General features: G+C 51.5%; 1 protein-coding gene across 2 annotated transcripts in view; it reads right to left on the bottom strand.

The window, feature by feature from the left end:
- Nucleotides 1–1,021: 1,021 nt before the first annotated feature.
- The window catches only part of TRPV4 (transient receptor potential cation channel subfamily V member 4), a 44,046-nt gene continuing 27,120 nt past the window's right edge, over nt 1,022–17,947 (bottom strand). Inside the window, exons 6-16 of one of the 2 annotated variants that reach the window (XM_047761394.1) lie at nt 17,273–17,571; nt 14,972–15,151; nt 13,224–13,382; nt 12,905–12,997; nt 12,702–12,775; nt 11,829–11,994; nt 11,544–11,610; nt 7,962–8,278; nt 6,090–6,217; nt 3,996–4,117; nt 1,022–3,544 (exon numbers count right to left, since the gene is read on the bottom strand). In XM_047761394.1, the coding sequence (XP_047617350.1) occupies nt 3,387–3,544; nt 3,996–4,117; nt 6,090–6,217; nt 7,962–8,278; nt 11,544–11,610; nt 11,829–11,994; nt 12,702–12,775; nt 12,905–12,997; nt 13,224–13,382; nt 14,972–15,151; nt 17,273–17,571 (1,763 nt within the window). In that variant the 3' untranslated portion in view covers nt 1,022–3,386. The remainder of the gene's footprint in view (nt 3,545–3,995; nt 4,118–6,089; nt 6,218–7,961; nt 8,279–11,543; nt 11,611–11,828; nt 11,995–12,701; nt 12,776–12,904; nt 12,998–13,223; nt 13,383–14,971; nt 15,152–17,272; nt 17,572–17,947) is intronic. The other variant, XM_047761395.1, reaches the window with a different exon arrangement.

The following is a 17,947-nucleotide window of genomic DNA, read 5'->3' as shown; positions in this document are numbered from 1 at the left end:
TTGATTACTGCACTTGAAAAAAAAAAAATTGCAAAAACTCAATGCCATGCCAAAAAAAAAAAAAAAAAAAAATAGCTCTGTTCCATGTCTCTCTCATCCTCCATCTGGCTTATCTGCTAACATCCCATTGGTTCAAACAAGTCACATGGCCAAGCCCAGGGGTGCAAGGCCATGCTTTGCCCACTGTGGGAAGACAGAGTTACAAAGAAATGGCTGAAGGGAAGAATCAGGGCCATTGACACAGTCTAGCACATTCCAGCTTTCCTTGGAACTTACCCTCTCCATCCTCAGTCCCTGTGGTCCAGGAGGAGCTAATGCCATCCCTGATTCTAGCTCTGCCTTTCAGAGATCTTGAGCCTCAGGTTTTTCTCTGTTCAAGAGAGATTCACGAGTGTTGGGAAGGTATTAAAACCCAGAAGCATCAAACTGAGACTATGTCATAATCAGGAGGGATGTTTTACTCCAAGTGATTCTTTGTCCAATGGGTCCCCTGAAGATATTCTGGCACACCACCAGTACATGCCCCATACTTTGAAGGACACTGGGAAAAGTCATCTTTAAGATCTTATAGGAACAAACAAAATCTCAACAACTTGAAAATATTTTAAATTTTCCCTAAACAGTTCTTGAGTTATAGAAAATGAACACCCAAACCATCAAATATTTAGAAAATCACAGTTGAAAAAGTTCATATATATTTAGCTAAAAGTGTCCTCAGAGGAAATTATTCATTTATTATTATTTCATTATCTCAAAAAAATGAATTAAGCATTCACCTCAATAATTTATGGAGTGCCAGAATTCCCGTCATAGCTCAGCCGTTAACAAATTTGACTAGCATCCATAAGGACGCAGGTTCGATCCCTGGCCTCACTCAGTGGGTTAAAGATCTGGCATTGCTGTGGCTGTGGTGTAGGCCGGCAGTTGTAGCTCTGATTAGACCCCTAATCTGGGAACCTCCATATGCTACGGGTATGGCCTTAAAAGAAAAAAAAAAAAGGAAAAAAAATTATGGAGTCCCTTTGAGTTGAGAAAGTTTTTATTTTGTGGGCCCACCCATCACAAATCCCCCTAGAGAAATGACCTCTTTATAGCCCCACAATGCCATTTTCTGTGACATTGTTGCACACCCCCCACTGGAAAGACAAGGTGGATAGTGGGCATCCAGGGAAAAAAGCCTGTAGCCCGTATTACTGGCTGGCTAGGCAATATTGGTTCCCCCCGCCCCCTTTCCCACAGAACCCAGACCAAATTGGGGAAACTACCTTTCTCCCTGTTGTCCTCTGCTACTTTAGCACAACTGCTGCTTCCAGACTGCTGATTGGCTGAAGCAATGGCCATGTGACACAATTTTGGCCAATAATACAAGAGGGGAGGTTGGCTGGGGGATATCAGGAAGATTTTCTCCCTCATAACAAGATACACAGAAAGAACCATCTCTCCTTCCTCTGGGTGCTGCTGAATCTGGATGTAATACTTGAAACAGTGGCACCATCTTGTGCCCTTGATCCGTGTAAGGAAAAGCCAGCACACCCATGGGTGGTGCCTAGCACAGTTCCTGATAAATGCTTGAAGGTCTATATGAGCTGGCAGAACCCTTAATGAATCACAGAGGCTGAATTAACCAACCGTACTGCCCTCCCTAACTTGGGACTTCCTGCTGAGACAATAAATATTCTTTTCTTCAAGTCAGCCTGAGTTTTCTGTGACTTGCTGTCCTAAACATATAACTATAGGAACACCACAACCACAACCATCTCTTCTTTGAGAAGCCCAGGGAATCACTTGACAAATGCTGTGCCCCATTCTACAGATGAGCACACTGAGGCTCAGCATTTAGGACCTACCCACCATTACCCAGAAAGCTTGGCTCAGCCAGAGAGGGCATCCCATCCCCCAGCCATGGGATTGGCTCAGACATGATATGTGACTCAGGTCCATCCAATCAGAAAGGCTCTTGGGACTCCCACTGAGAATGCTGGATGAGGACCCTTGCGTGCGTTGAGTTGGAATGAGGAAGCATGGAGCCCTGGGAAAAGCTGGGTCATCCCTGGACTGAGAGGAGAGGCCATCAGTCCCTGGAAGGCACTTTCAGGTAGAGGGGAATGGAAAGAATGGGTCTGTGAGAAGGTTGGTGCCCCCCAGTCATCTTTAGTGCTAACACAATTAGTCTCCCCTTCATTCTCAGAGAGCTGAATAGACTCCTATCCTTCAAGTAGTTGATGTACTTCTGACAGACGGGGACATGGAGACCCAAAGAAGTAAAGTGACCCACTGGCAGAGCTTGGGTAGAGTACCAACCCAGATCCACAGACCCCATGCTCTGTGTTTCTCCCACTACAGCTGCCCTTGGCCTGATCCTCAGGGACCCAAGCTCTTCTCAACTGAAGCTTCAGAGGGGAGATAAGACCCAGTCTGAGCCAGAACCAAGGAGCTGGCAGCAGGTTCCTCTGCTCCAGGGTGGAGTAGCAGGATGGGGTGTTTCGGGGCTTCCTTCTCATGCACGGAGGCTTGGAGCTCCCCTAGGCTTGACAGGCAGTGGAGAGTGACTGTGGGGAGAACAGCTGCCCTCGTAAGGGAAGCAGCTCAGCCTTCAGCTCCAGCCCACGTTCACAGCCCCACCCACCCCAAGTCCAGCCCCCCAACCATCCCCCTCAACACCACCTTGGTCATTACTACTGCCCCTGCTCTCCTCCCTGTCCCCATCCTCCCACCCCTGAACACACACGCAGGAATTTCTTAGCTCTCCCATGCCTGTTACCACTCTTCCCACCATCATCCCCACCATCATCCCCACCATCTCCTCCATCATCCCCACCTTATCCCCACCCTCATCCCCATCTCTACCATCTGTGAACATTTATTGAGCACCAACAATTCTACAGAACACACAGAAGGCATGGCCTACCCCGAGGGCCCGACCCTTCGGCAAAGCCACCGCACTTCAGCACGGGATGGATGGCCTGTTGCAGCCCAGGGTGCAGGGTGGGGCCAGGGGCTTAGTCGGCAGTGCACCCGGGACTGGGTCCAGAGGCCCCTGCCAGACTCCAGCTTGGGGCAGGGGTCGTGACGCTTTCCTGAGAGCAGAGCAAATAAATAAATGGAGAGGCAGGGGTCTGAGCCCCTGCAGGCAGTGAGGCCCTGGGGTTGCTTACGTGACTCCATGGGAGTGAGACAGGTGGCCAGGAGCCCCGTGCCCAGGGTAGGGATGGGGCTGGGGGCCAGGGCCTGGGGACCAGAGGGTCCTAGGGCCTCCCCGGCATGTCTGCCTGGCCCTCACCTCTGGGGGTTGAAAGAGGGCACTGGGGGGACCCCCCAGGGGACACCCCTGAAATGCAGGCAGACTAGAAATGGGCAGTGGAGGGGACATGCTCTGCCTGCAGCCCTTACAGGGGGGCATCGTCAGTCCTCCACTTGGGGGGATAACTCTGCTGGTGGCCGTCGCAGCTGGGTTTCCCCATGTTATCCAGAGGCACCACCACCTCATCCGGGTTCGAGTTCTTGTTCAGCTCCACCACGCGGGGCACCACTGAGGACCAGCGATCTATGGTGAACACGGCGGAGGGAGGGGTGAGGGTGGGTAGAGAGTGCGCGTGCATGCAGTGAGCACCTTCTGTGCACCAGGCCCTCCCCAGTGTTTTAAAAGGGGAGGCTTATTATCCCTATTTTACAGAGGTGGAAACTGAGGTTCAGAGATGTCACAGAATCCACCCAGGAGCACACTGGAATAAATGGAAGAATCACTTCAATCCCCAGTCAGGAAGCCTCAGCACCTGTGTCCTCTCCACCGTGTCTCAGGTGCGAGGGGCCCCAGGCATTTGCAAGCAGCAGAGGAAGCTCAGCAGCCAGCCCATCAGACCCTCCCATTCTACTGATGTGAACACTGAGTCCCAGAAAGGGAACAGGACGGCTCAGAGCAAATTAGTGTCGAGAATGCCCAGGGCCCCCCCCACTCTGTGCCCTGAGTCGCCCCCCACTTCTCCCTGACCACTCACCCCTCCGGAGGCGGCCCACGGTGTGTGAGAAGCCGTAATACTGGTAGCTCTCGTTCTTGCCCGGGTCCTCGTTAATGATGCCCAAGTTCTGGTTCCAGTGAGACCAGTTCACCTCGTCTACCCTGGTGGGGCCGCAGCAGAGCGAGGGTCACAGGGCACCCCTGGGAGACTGCACCCCTTCCCCGCCCCCAGGCAGCCTCCCTGCACTAGCCTCCCAGCACTCCCTCTTTTTTTTTTTTTTTTTGTCTTTTTGCCATTTCTTGGGCCACTCCCAAGGCATATGGAGGTTCCCAGGCTAGGGGTCTAATCAGAGCTGTAGCCACCGGCCTACGCCAGAGCCACAGCAACTCGGGATCCGAGCCGCGTCTGCAACCTACACCACAGCTCACGGCAACGCTGGATCCTCAACCCACTGAGCAAGGCCAGGGATCGAACCCACAACCCCATGGTTCCTAGTCAGATTCGTTAACCACTGAGCCATGATGGGAACTCCATCTTCTCCTTTTTTTGTTTTGGTAGACTATTTAGAACATAAACTTTGCCAAATTAAAGCATTTATAAGTATACAATTCAGTGGCATTAAACACATTCCAAAGGTTGTGCAACCATCACCACTTATCTATTTTTTTTTTTTTTTTTTTTGGCTGTGCCTATGGCATGCAAAAGTTCCCAGGCCAGGGATCGAGCTGCAGCAGTGACAACACTGGATCCTTAATCCACTGAGCCACCAGGGAACTCCCACTGCTATCTACTTCTGAAACATTTCATCACCCCAAACAGAAATTCTGTACCTATTAAGTCATAACTCCCCTTTCCTCTTCCCGCCAGCCCCTGGTAACCTCTGTTCTACTTCCTGCCTCTATGGATTGACCTATTCTGGACATTTCATGTAAGTAGACTCATTCAGTATGTGGCTTTGGGTCTGCCTGCTTTCATTTAGCATCAAGGTTTATCCACAATGTAACCCGGATCAGTACTGTCTTCCTTTTTTACGGCTGAATAATATTCTGTTGTGTGGACACATCACACTTCGTATGGATACACATCCATTCATCTGCGGATTGGACAGACTCCTTGATACTCTCACTCTTATTATTGGTCACCCTCATAAATCACATCCGAAAGTCAGGTTATAGCCTCTTGGTCCCCAATTGGCTTGATATTTTTTCTTCCTGAAATTATTTTTAGTTATTTTCACTCCATTTCCTTTTTTTTTTTTTTTTTTTTTTTGAGCAACTGCTATGGGTCAGGCCCCAGTAAGGAAGCTCCCTTTTTACAGATGAGGAAACTGAGGCTTGTTAAACTCTTTGTCCAAAGTCACAAAGCTGATAAATCACAGAGTCAGGACTTGAACTTCAAATTCAAGTGGAATAGGATTGACTAGCTGGCCTGTGGGGTGGGGACTGTCATAGTGGAAACTGACTTTTCCTGACTCCAAACGTGATGCTTATGCTCTGTGCTGGCAATCACGTTACACAGGATGAGTCCTCTTAAAAGAGTCAGCCCGGGGTTCCCCTAAGAAGCTGGCATTCCCATGCATCCAGGTAACATCCTCAGTTTCCCCCTGAAACCCACCCCATTTTTTTTTTTTTTGGCTGCCCCATGGCCTATGGAATTCCCAGGCCAGGAATCAGATCCGAGCCACAGTTGTGACCCACACCACAGCTGTGGCAACATGGGATCCTTTAACCCACTGCACCAGCAGGGGATGGAACCTGCATCCTAGCGCTGCAGAGATGCTGCCAATCCCGTGGCACCACAGTGGGGACTCCCACCCCATTATTTCATCCATAGATGGTAATGCCCTATGATGAGCACTGCCTCCGAGCCTCTGCCTCCTCCAGCAAGAGACAGAGGAGCAGTAACACTGGATGCACAGGGATGTCCGTCTCACTGTGTGTCAGGGGCTGGCCAAGGGAATGATGCCATCACTGTTCCCATTTCACAGATGAAGAAACCGAGGCTGAGAACTGAACTAACTTGCCCTGGCTCAGCCAGTGGAACTGAGTTCTGGTCAGGCCCATCTGGGCCTCAGTGGCTCAGGAAGTTGCAATGGGTAGAACACGTGAGGCGGCCCACCGGGCCCGGCTTTACCTGAAGCACCACCTGCGGTCTGGAGTGCCGTCCGAGCTCTTGCCCACTGTCACCATCTCGCCAGAGCGGAAGGCCTTCCTCAGGAACACAGGGAAGGAGCGCTCGATGTCCAGGATGGTGGTGGCCCACTGCGGGAGGGAGGCGGGTGGGCTGTGGGTGAGTGGCCCCCAGCCTCACCTAACTGCTCTACTGGCAGAAATGACGCTATGGGCTGGAGTGGGCAGAGAACTAGGTTCCCAGCTCCCACAGCCCCTGGAAACAGGGTTATTGACTCAAACACCCACAGGGGAAGATGAGGGAAACAGGGTCATCAGCAGCCAGGGCCCCAGGACACCTAGTGTCCACTTGGCACTGGGCATCACCGGGGGTGGGGGGGCTTGGGCAGACCAGGGAGTGCAGGCCCCTCACCCAGTGAAGAGTGGGGAGCCACCCCTCATCCACCTGAGCAGTGCCAGGCAGGAATGTGGGCTTGCCCTGCCAGGCTTCCAACTTTCCAAGAAAGGCCAGAAGTCTGGATTTTTCTATTTACAATTTTTGGGAGTTCCCTGTGGCACAGGGGGTTAAGGATCTGGCATGGTCACTGCAGAAGCTTGGGCCACTGCTGTGGCATGGATTCGATCCCTGGCCCAGGAATTCCCACATGCCAAGGGTGTGGCCAAAATAACTAAATTTACACTTTTTTGCATTAATTATTTTAAAATATGGTGGAGTTCCCATTGTGGCACAGCAGAAACAAATCCAACTAGGAACCATGAGGTTGCAGGTTCAATCCCTGGACCTGCTCAGTGGGTTAAGGATCCGGCGTTGCCATGAGCTGTGGTGTAGGATGCAGATAGGGCTTGGATCCCATGTTGCTATGGCTGTGGTAGAGGCTACAGCTCCAATTTGGGAAACTCCATATGCTGTGGATGCAGCCCTAAAAAGCAAAAAATAAATAAATAAATAAAAATTAAAAAATAAAAATATGTTGATGCAGAAAAAAATCTTTGCTGGTCAAATCCAGTCCACAGGCTGCCAGTTTGCATCTTAAGAGTTATACCCAGCGGGGAAACTGAGGCCTTGGAAATTAAGGGGCATGGATAAAGGTTAAGAGCAAGTCAGATGGTTCCCTGAGACCCAGACCTGGGAAGAAGACTGTGGAGGGTTTTTCCCTCATTGCACATCTCCTGGAAATGCACCAAGTCATGGTAAATGTGGGTGCTGCCTTATGGAGACATCATTTACTGGGAACCCCAGTTCTTGCACTGCATGTGGCCAGGTGGGCTGTGCACCCCCCCTCAAGCCCCTGCTCTCTAGAATTGGGCAGGAACCGGTGGAAAGCAAAAGCAGCAGCTGCCCAGTGCCCGTGAGCCCTGCTTCCACATCATCCACATCTGCTTCCAGGGGAGGTAGAGCCTGGAAGTTACGCCTGGGCTGTAAAAGCCCCTTGGATGAGAATGCTGACGCTTCCCGCTCTGGGGTGGCCTGTATCCATGACGGTCTTGTCTCTTGGGCCAGGGTGGGGCATGAAAGCTGCCCCCTGGGCTCAGTGCAGGATCCCCACTGAAATGCGATGCTCTGAGCATTTCCGGTGCCGACAGAGCTCACTCAGTGGAGCTGGATGAAGTTGACTGTATTCTGAGAACTGGACCACAAGGCAATCCTAAGCCCACAGCTGGTGGTCAGGCAAGAAACCACCTGGAAATGCGCTAGGTGGTTCTGCGAAACAGACCGCAGCCTTTTGTGCCCATTTTACAGAGAGAGAAGTGGAGGCAGAAGGAGATGGTTTGGCTCATTGGAAGGCCAAGGGGGTACCGTGGGTCAGGTTGCCCCACCTTAGAAGGAAAAGAATGAGTGGCTGGTGGGCCAGGGATGGGGGTGCCGGGGCCTCACCTGCAGCTTCCAGATGTGCTTGCTCTCCTTGGAGACCTGGCCCACCGTCTCCCCCATGAGGGCGATGAGCATGTTGAGGAGCAGCACGAACGTGAGGATGATGTATGTGACGAGCAGGATAATGAAGACCACAGGGTACTTGGTGCTGCTCAGCATCTCCAGGTCACCCATGCCGATGGTCAGCTTGAAGAGGTCCAGGAGGAAGGTGCTGAAGGTCTCGCTGTCGCGGCACGAGGGGTACGTGGGCACTGTGCAGTTGGTGTGGTCCTCGCTGCACACCTTCATGTTGGCACATGGGTTCAGGAGGGAGACCAGGGCTGTGGGAGGGAGTGCGGTTACGGCCGCCGAGGGTGAGGACGCCAGCTGAGAAGTGGGAGGACTGTTCCCATTTGCTGGAAGGGAACGCTAAGGCCCGGCAAGGGGAGAGCACTGGCCCAAGCTTACCCAGCAAGGAAGCCAAGCCAGTGGTTGAACCCAGGTCCCCCTGCAGCCAAAGCCTTCACTCTTTCCACAAGCTCTTGCTAACAAGGAAGAGGGTCCTAGGACCTAGTGTGGTGATTCTCAACCAGGGGTAATTTTTTTTTTTTAGGGCTGCACCTGCAGCATATGAAAGTTCCCAGGCTAGGGGTCAAGTTGGAACTACAGTCTACACCACAGCCACAGCAATGTCAGATTCAAGCCACATCTGCGACCTACACCACAGCTCACAGCAACGCCAGATCCTTAACCCACTGAGCGAGGCCAGGGATCAAACTTGCATCCTCATGGATACTAGTCAGGTTCATAACCGCTGAGCTGCAGCAGGAACTCCCAACCAGAGGTAATTTTCCCCCAGGCACCTTTGGCAGGTCTAGAGACATTTTTGGTTGTCATAGGTGGAAGGGGGTACTACTGGCCCCCTCTAGTGGGCAAAGACCAAGGGATGCTGCTAGACATCCCACCACTCACAGGACCGTCCCTTCCATAGAGAATTATCTGACCCCAAATGTTCACAGTGCCAAGCCTCTTGTTCTTAGAAGTCTTGGGAGCCTGGAACGCCAGCATTTGGGGGCAGACTCTCTTGAGTGCTCCTATTTCCCAGCCAGCACCAGCTTAGAGAGGAAGGGTGGAAGGTGAAATTAGGTATTTGTCTTGCCTGCCCCAGAAGCTGTGCTCACTAAGGCCTCACCCCCTCCAGACATCTCAAACTGATCATGGTGCTCATCCCTGCCCACTAAGCCTAGACAAAGCCTCAGAGTCCTTCTCAACACTGTTTAGCATCAACAACTGCTCCAAAACCATCCAGGTCAGGGAGCATGAGGGGGACTGAGTCCCTTCAGTCAGTGGAATGTACAGTATCATGGTGCCTTCAGCCTGGGATTATAGTAAGCAGGTTCCAATCCATATACTAATGCTATTCAATTATATAGTGGCTGCTGAAACATGTTGAGAAGGATTTTTTTTTTCTGGCTGCACCCATGGCATGCAGAAGTTCCCAGGCCAGGAATAAAACCCAAGCCACAGCAGTGACCCAAACCCCAGCAACAACAATGCCAGCTCCTTAATGAAGTAGGCCACCAGGGAACTCCCTGAATTCCAAGACCTTGTCTAACTTATCAGAAGAACACATCTGTAATCCATTAGCAATGTCTGTCAAGGGCACAAGAGTGGGAAACAGTAGCACATGTGCCATGTTTGGGATATGTCAGCATCAGAATAGGGATCTGTTTGAGAACTATGTCTAGATACTCATGTTGCAACAGAACAAAGGGTGGGGGAAAAAATGTATACATGTAAGGATAACTTGATCCCCTTGCCGTACAGTGGGAAACACTAGCACATGTGCCATGTTTGGGATATGTCAGCATCAGAATAGGGATCTGTTTGAGAACTATGTCTAGATACTCATGTTGCAACAGAACAAAGGGTGGGGGAAAAAATGTATACATGTAAGGATAACTTGATCCCCTTGCTGTACAGTGGGAAAATAAAAGAAAAAAAAGAGGGAGAATAGGGATCTGGTGTTCCCTAGCAGAAGCCCTTGGACAAAGCTGACTACTAAGTTGCTACTTTAACCTAAGCTTCTGCTTCAGTTTCTGTATTTAGGACTGCAGTAAGGCCAAACTTGACCTGACTCCCAAACTACTGCACTCGGGCGAGTCCTTTCCAGGCCTACTCCTTGGAGGGGCAGTTGGACCATGTCCCTCTCTCCCCAGCTAAGCTAAGGCCACAGTTCTTCTCCAAAATAATCCACACAGAGCCTTGGCATTATCAGGGTCAAAATATCACCACCATCAGACTCCTGCTGCCAGTGCTGATTCCCAGACCAACCTCCTCAGATGTGACTGCAGCCTGGTGAAGCCTGGGTTGGCCACTCCCTTTCGGATACGGGGCACTGGATGGCAGATCACCCACCCCTTGGGGACCAGCCCAACACCTTGATTAATTTCTGCATCCCTAATCTTTCCCCAATGACCTGTGTCACTAAGGTCCCAAGGCATCGTGACATCAAGGAAGGAGCCAGTGCTGAGCAGCCCAGGCTGCTCGATTAATGATTAAAATGTGCCCTCCCTCATATCCACACCCCTTCAATGTGGCTTTGTAGCTCCTTCCACCAAGAGGATAGAGTCTATTTCCCCATGCTTTGAATCAAGGCGGGCCTTGAAACTTGCTTTGGCCAAGAGGGTGAGCCAGAAGCAATGCCGGGCCAGGCAGTGACCTTGAACACTTCTGCTCACATTCTGGGAACCTCAGACCACCACTGACCAAGTTCCAGCTAGCTGGCTGGAAATGAGTGACCCTGGGAAAGATAGTGAAGTCACCCCAACGGAGGCCACCCTAGCTACACTAGTCAGCTGGTAGCCAACCTGCCAGCGGAGCACAGACACAGGAGCCCATCAGGATTAGCCAAATATGAGAGTTCCCTGGTGGGCTAGTGGTTAAGGATCTAGCATTGCCATTGCTGTGGCTCAGTTTGATCCCTGGCCTGGGAACTTCTGCATGCTGTAGGAACAGCCCCTCCAAAAAAAGATTAGCCAAATTTGGCCCAGGTGAGCACAAGCACCCAGCTGACCCACAGCTTTGAGAGTAATGATAAATGGTTGTTTTAAGCCACTAAGTTTTGGGTGCTCCTTTTGCAACCACAGCTAATATGCCAGTTTTATCACATCCATGCTTTTGCATTTGGACAAGTTATTTAACCTTTCTTTTTCTTTTCATTTTTGGCTGCCCTGTGGCCTATGGAGTTCCTGAACCAGCGGTCAGATCTAAGCCACCATTGCAACCTACACTGCAGCTGCAGCAATGCCAAATCCTTTAACCCTCTGTGCCATGCAGGGGATCAAACCTGCAACCTGGCAACACCAGTCCTGTTGCACCACAGCAGGAATTCACATTTAACCTTCCTAAAGCTCAGTTTCCTTATCTGTAAAAGGTGGTAATAAAGACACTTACCTTACAGACTTACTGGGGGAATTGAATGAAGCAGGGACGGGCACCCAGTGAGGAGTCTATGAACACTGGTGACTATCCACCACGCTTTATGGTGGCTGATCCAGCCCTGGTACTGCCCCTGCCAGGCTCACCGAGGCACCCAGAGCTCACCTGAAGCGTAGCCGATCATGAAGAGCAAGTAGACCAGCAGGAAACGGAAAAGATCTTTGAAGAGGATCTAAAGGCCCCGGCGGGGATACGGAGGCAAAGATGAGACATGTGGTTTCTCACTTGCCCCACTCCTCACCTCAAGTCTTCCCCCCAGATCCACCTTGTCCCCCCTACCCACCCCCCGCCGATGTCCAGGCCCTGCCTGCGGCCACCACGGTGCCCCCATGTCCTCAGGGCCCTGGCACTGTCTGCATATGTGTGTCCAGTGGGTGCCCTGCTCCTTACCTTCTGGATCATGATGCTATAGGTCCCTGTCAGCTTCAGCCCACGGGTGAAGTACAAGGCGTTCATCCAGCCCAGGACCAAGGCAAAGACCATGACGGCCAGGTAGGCCTCAATCCCCGCCAGGTAGAGGCCCGCGGAGACAATCACCAGCACAGAATAGATGAAGCTACAGGGCAGTGGAGACCGCCAGAGGGGAAAGGGGACAATGAGGTCCTGGAGGGGGAGGCATGCCCTCGAGCCCTCTAGGTACCAGGACATCCTGATGACCCGCAGCAGAGAAACCACATGGATTCACTGGGTTCTCCAGTGTTCTGTTAACCAGAACACCCAATTAATTGGCAGCTGATGTGTGTGTAATGGCCCTGAGGCCCTCCCAGATCCCAAAGTGATGTCCTTCAGAATTGCTAGAGAAAGATTCAGTGGGATTCAGTGGAGATTTTGTGGCTAAGGGAATTTCATTGTTCTCCAAGGATACGGGAAAAGATAAAACACACATGCAGCAACTCATCCTGTGCCCTAGGCAGACATCATTAATCAATCCCAGCACTCGCTCCCATTAAACACAGACACAGCCTCAAGATTCTTAACATGGGCACTCCTGGCAGACATTAGCAATGAATCACAAGCAAAGGAGGTTAGATTATTTTTATCTGTGGTGTGCATGGTGATAACTCTCTAGCAACCAGAATCTTGCTTTACCCAGTAGATCCTTTTGCTTGATAGTGACCTTGTCTTGACTTTGGGCTGCAGATGTTCAGGCTGGGTGAATTCACTCCAGCAGAGCCACTCCCACCACCACCAAACCTGAGCAGTGTCCCTGCCCAAGCCCACCTTCCTCACCCAGAAGCCACCAGTCTGGGGACCTCTACTCACTAGAGTAACTGGAAGGAGCCGTCAATGAAGAGAGAATTCACTCCAGGGCATTTCTTCATGAACAAGTCTTTGATCTGGAGGGGGGGGCATGAGAGAGATGGAGCCAGCAGGAGTGCCAAGGGGAGGAGAGAGGAGCTAAAAGAGGTGGAGGAAGAGAAGGAGGGGGGCGGGCAGGTGTGTAGGGTGGGGGGCCAAGCACTCACGTTGGTGAAAAAGAACAGGACCCCAGTGAAGAGTGTGATGATCTCACCGGCCAGCCTCAGGTAGTCCACCGTGGTGTGGTAAGGGTATGGTGGCTGGGGGACAGGGGGCGTGCGAGTCCTCACCCAGCCCTTCCAACACCTGGCCCCAGGTCCACGTGTTCCCCAAGACCCCAACCATCTGGGTCCCATGGCGCCTCTTCCCTCATTCTCTTCCCCTGGATGTACGGAGCACCTCCCATCCTGTTCCTAAGCCCTCTCCAGTCCCTCCCACAGAGGACCCAGCTACACCCCAGCTCCTGCCTGGTGTACGGTCACTCACCGTGCCCTCCAGAGGCTGGTAGTAGGCGGTGAGGGTAAAGATGACCATGGCACACAGATAGGAGACCACATTGATGTAGAAGGAAACTGCCCCGAACTTGCGCCACTTGTCCCGCAGCAGTTCATTGATGGGTTCCACGGCCAGCATCTCGTGGCGGTTCTGTGGGAGGCGGGGTGGTCGGGGGCCAGTCAGGCTGGTTCGGGGTCAAACAGTCTGAGTCCAGCATGCCTTCCCCACCGTCTGCTCTGAGAGCACTCTTCCTCCTAACCATTCTTCAGTGATACTCAAACTTCTGGGCCTTTGAGGCTCTGCCCAATTCCGCCCCAACTTGCCTTTCCAGACGCTTCCAGAGTCATAGGACTCAGGGCTCGAAAGCGCCTAAAAGAAATCTCTTCTTGTGGTTTCCCCAAACTCCAATCTGTGGACGGAGCTGAGCTGCTGGCAGCAAAATCAGCTATGCAGCTTGTTAAAAATATAAGTCCCTGGGCTCCGACCTCAGAAATTCTGATTCAGGGGAAGGAGAGGGATGGACTGGGAGTCTGGGGTTAATAGATGCAAACTACTGAATTTGGAGTGGATAAGCCATGAAATCCTGCTTTATAGCATGGGGAACTATATCTAGTCACTTGTGATGGAACATGATGGAGGATAATGTGAGGAAAAGAATATATATATGTGTGTGTGTCACTTTGCTGTACAGTAAGAATTGACAGAACACTGTAAACCAACTAAAATGGAAAAAATAAAAATCATTAATAAAAAATAAAAAGAAATTCTAATTCAGGAAGTGGGGTTGGGACATTTAGCCTAAAGATGATAAATATGTGACCCACTACAATTTTTCAATTCTGAACCCAGGGCAGACATCAGTAGTTGAGTCCTGCACAATAATCCTTTGGATAGCTCCCTGGGCAGACACTACCAATCAATCAGAGTTTGCAGCAGAGATGCCAAATCTCCCATCATCTCCAAGGTAAATCAAGTTGGTCACTAATTTCAAAGATGAAGGAAGTAAGATCCAGCAAGGGAAGGCATCTGTCTACCCTCACAGAGCCGGGGCTGGAAGAGAAACCTTTTGCACCCAGGCCCCAGCACTTTCTGCTCCATTTGTACAGCGTCCTGTCCCTTTAACAACTTGATTTTCTTTATCATCAAGGATTTGTGCAATTAAGTAGCCACGAAGTTGCCAGTGCAGTGTTATTCCTGATAGTTAGATGCAGAAACAAACCCAAATGACCAAGAATAGAGGAATGGTTGATGGGAATGAGGTCCATTTCCACACAGCAATGATACTGCAGAGGAATATTTAATGGTGCAGAACGAGGTTCATAAAATACTGCTAAATGAAAAAAAGAACTTTCAAAAACTTCATATAATGAATACTAATGATAATAGCTGACACATAATGTTTACCCAGTGCCAGGCTCTTCTAAGACAAATTTATCTGGTCTTCCTAGCAAGCCAGTGGGGTATGCTCTATCCTTATCCTCATGTTACAAAAGAGGAAGCTGGGACTCAGAGAGGTTGGGCACCTTGTCCTGAGTCACACAGCATGTAAGTTACAGAGCCAGGATCCTGATCCAGTCCTGCCTGCCCCTGAAGCCTGACCCTTACAATGCTCCCACTTCCCCTCCAGTTCCAGATGCTGTTCTAGGCACTAGATGGGACCCTTCTTTTGCACTCAGTTTGGGGACCCACTGCTGTGGGCCCCTCCTCCCCTGGGCCCTGTTCCCTGCCCTAGTGCCCACCTCGATCTTGCTGTTGTACACCAGGATCTCCAGCACGGAGGCCTCTTCCCCACACGTGTCCAGGGAGGAGAGGTCATAGAGCGAGGAATACACAGGCCCATAGGCCCAGTCCTTGAACTTGCGGGACAGATGCCTGGTGTCCTCATCTGTCACCTCCCGACGGATGATGTGCTGAAAGATCTGCATGGGAGAAGGGAGGGTTAAGGGGTCCTGGGGGGCACTGCTGCTTGGCCACTCACATCAGAGGGACCCCACCACACAGTGCCTCCCCAGAGAACAGGATGGAGGGGAGGGCAAATATTTACTGAGCACCTGCTGTATGCCAGACCCTTTCCTCATGTCACCTCGTTTCATTCTTGTGCTTACCATATTGGTTGACAGATGAGCCAACAGGCTCAGAGAAAAGAAGGATGTCCCCTGAGGCCACGCAGTTAGCGGAAGCCAGACTCAGCCCAGGTCAGTCTTAAAAATCTGAGTTGTGGAGTTCCCACTGTGGTGCAGTGGAAATAAATCCAACTAGGAACGATGAGGTTGTGGGTTTGATCCCTGGCCTCGCTCAGTGGGTTAAGTATCTGGAGTTGCCAAGAACTGTAGGTGGGGGTGCAGACGCGGTGGTGTAGGTTGCAGACGTGGCTTGGACCCTGCGTTGCTATGGCTGTGGTGTAGGCCAGCAGCTGTAGCTCTGATTAGACCCTTAGCCTAGGAACCTCCATATGCCACGAGTGCAGCCCTAAAAAGCAAAAAAAAAAAAAAAAAAAAAAATCTGAGTTGTAATGAGTATCCTCTTTATGTGATGAAAACAGAATTTATCAACTTTATTGATCAGTTAAATCTCTAGTAATAATTATCCTATTCGGCCTTTCCTATTACAACTCCTACTGTCTCTGGCTTACACATAGGGAAACTGAGAAACAGAGAAGGGTGCGAGTCACCTAGGGCCACAGGGTTCCACAGGACAAAGGCAGAATTTAAACCCAGGCCTTGGGAGTTCCCTGGTAGCTCAGTAGGTTAAGGATCCAGCACTGTCACTGCAGTGGCTCAGGACTCCGCTTTGGTACAGGCTCGATCTCTGGCCCAGGAAATTTTACATGACGAGGATGCAGCAAAAAACAAAAACAAAAAACAGCCATTTTCCAGGACTCTGGTATAACTGCAATTTCAGTAACTTTTGCTATACTTTTAATAGAGGAATAAGAATCCTCACCATTTATTGAGAACTTATTACCCATCCCAGGATTTTCTTTTCTTTCTTTTTTTTTTGTCTTTTGTCTTTTTTGTTGTTGTTGCTGTTGTTGTTGCTATTTCTTGGGCAGCTCCCGCGGCATATGGAGGTTCCCAGGCTAGGGGTTGAATCGGAGCTGTAGCCACCGGCCTACGCCAGAGCCACAGCAACACGGGATCCGAGCCGTGTCTGCAACCTACACCACAGCTCACGGCAACACCGGATCGTTAACCCACTGAGCAAGGGCAGGGACCGAACCCGCAACCTCATGGTTCCTAGTCGGATTCGTTCACCACTGCGCCACGACGGGAACTCCCCAGGATTTTCTTAACAGCTTTAAGTGGATCACCTCATTGAGCTGTCAGAACACGATAGCACAGGGCTGCTGTATTATCCCCATTTTACAGACAAGGAAGCTGAGGCTCAAAGAAGTAAGATGCCTGAGGTCACAGGCTGGGAAGTGGCCAAGCCCGGCCTTGGACACAGGTGCTTCTGACTACAGAGAACCCCAGCTTTGGTTCTCAGTCAGGGGATGGTGACCCCCAGGGGACAATTTGGCAATGTCCAGAGACATTTGGGGTTGTCACGATTGGCAGAGGGATTTAGCAGGTCAAGGCCAGGGATGTAGTTAAACATCCCACAATGGCACAGATCAGCCCCAGCCCCCAAATCCTCCAGCCCCCAAAGTCAGTAATACCCAGGCTGAGAAATCCTGCTTTAGGCCAGAGAGGGCAGGAACTGGCACACAGCCACTCAGCAGGTCAGGGGCTGAGCCAGGACCCCAACCATGGAGGGAGGGGGGACTGCAGGGATTGAGCTCTGGGACTCAGTTCTCTATCGGTGGTTTGCCCTGGCTGGTTGGAGCAGGCAGTGAGCATCTGGTGGGGTGGGGTGAGGAGAGAGGCTCTGGGTTGATAGTGAATAGAGCTTGGCTAGACAATAGGGAGCCATAGCAGGTTCCTGAGCTGTGACAGCCACACACCGGGGTTGGCAGGATGGGAGGTGGGTGTGCCTATTAATAAGAATGTGTTTGTGTGTGTAGAGAAGTAAGAATGGGTGCCACCCAGCCCTGCCCTCACCCCAATCTTGCCCGTCTTGGCAGCCATCATGAGGGGCGAGAGGCCGTCGTTGTTGAGCACGGCTTCCAGGTTGCTGTCAGGGAAGAGGCGGGCACACTTGAGCAGCAGCAGGTCGTACATCTTGGTGACAAACTTGGTGTTCTCACGGGTGTTGTCGGCGATGGCCACCAGCGCATGCAGCACCGTGTTGCCACGGGAGTCCTGGCGCCGCATGTCCGCCTTCTTGTGCGGGTTCTCCGTCAGGTAATTGACGATGTGGGGCTGGTTGGTGCAGGCAGCCAGAGATAGGGGCAGCTCTCCTGCAGCCAGGGGTGGATGCGGGAAGGTCAGTGACAAGGGCCTGGAGTGGGGGGCTCTGCCTGTGGACACTTGGGGGCAGATGCCCAGATGATGGACATGGCACCCATGGTCAAAGTGGATGTGCCCTAGCTGACAGCTTCTGTCTGGGGTGATGCTCTGGAGAGATGGGGGAAGCTACTGGGGGGTGGCCATGCAACTTGAAGCCTGTGAGGGATTCCTTGAGGGACTTTGTCCGTGAACCCCAAGTAACATGAGCTTTTTTTTTTTGTCTTTTTAGGTCTACACCCGTGGCATACAGGAGTTCCCAGGCTAGGGGTCAAATTGGAGCTGCAGCTGCCAGCCTATACCACAGCCACAGCAACATGGGATCCGAGC

The sequence above is a fragment of the Phacochoerus africanus genome, chromosome 15 (genome assembly GCF_016906955.1).
Source record: "Phacochoerus africanus isolate WHEZ1 chromosome 15, ROS_Pafr_v1, whole genome shotgun sequence".
NCBI classification, from domain to species: domain Eukaryota; kingdom Metazoa; phylum Chordata; class Mammalia; order Artiodactyla; family Suidae; genus Phacochoerus; species Phacochoerus africanus.
This window is presented reverse-complemented; position numbering and strand designations above follow the sequence as displayed.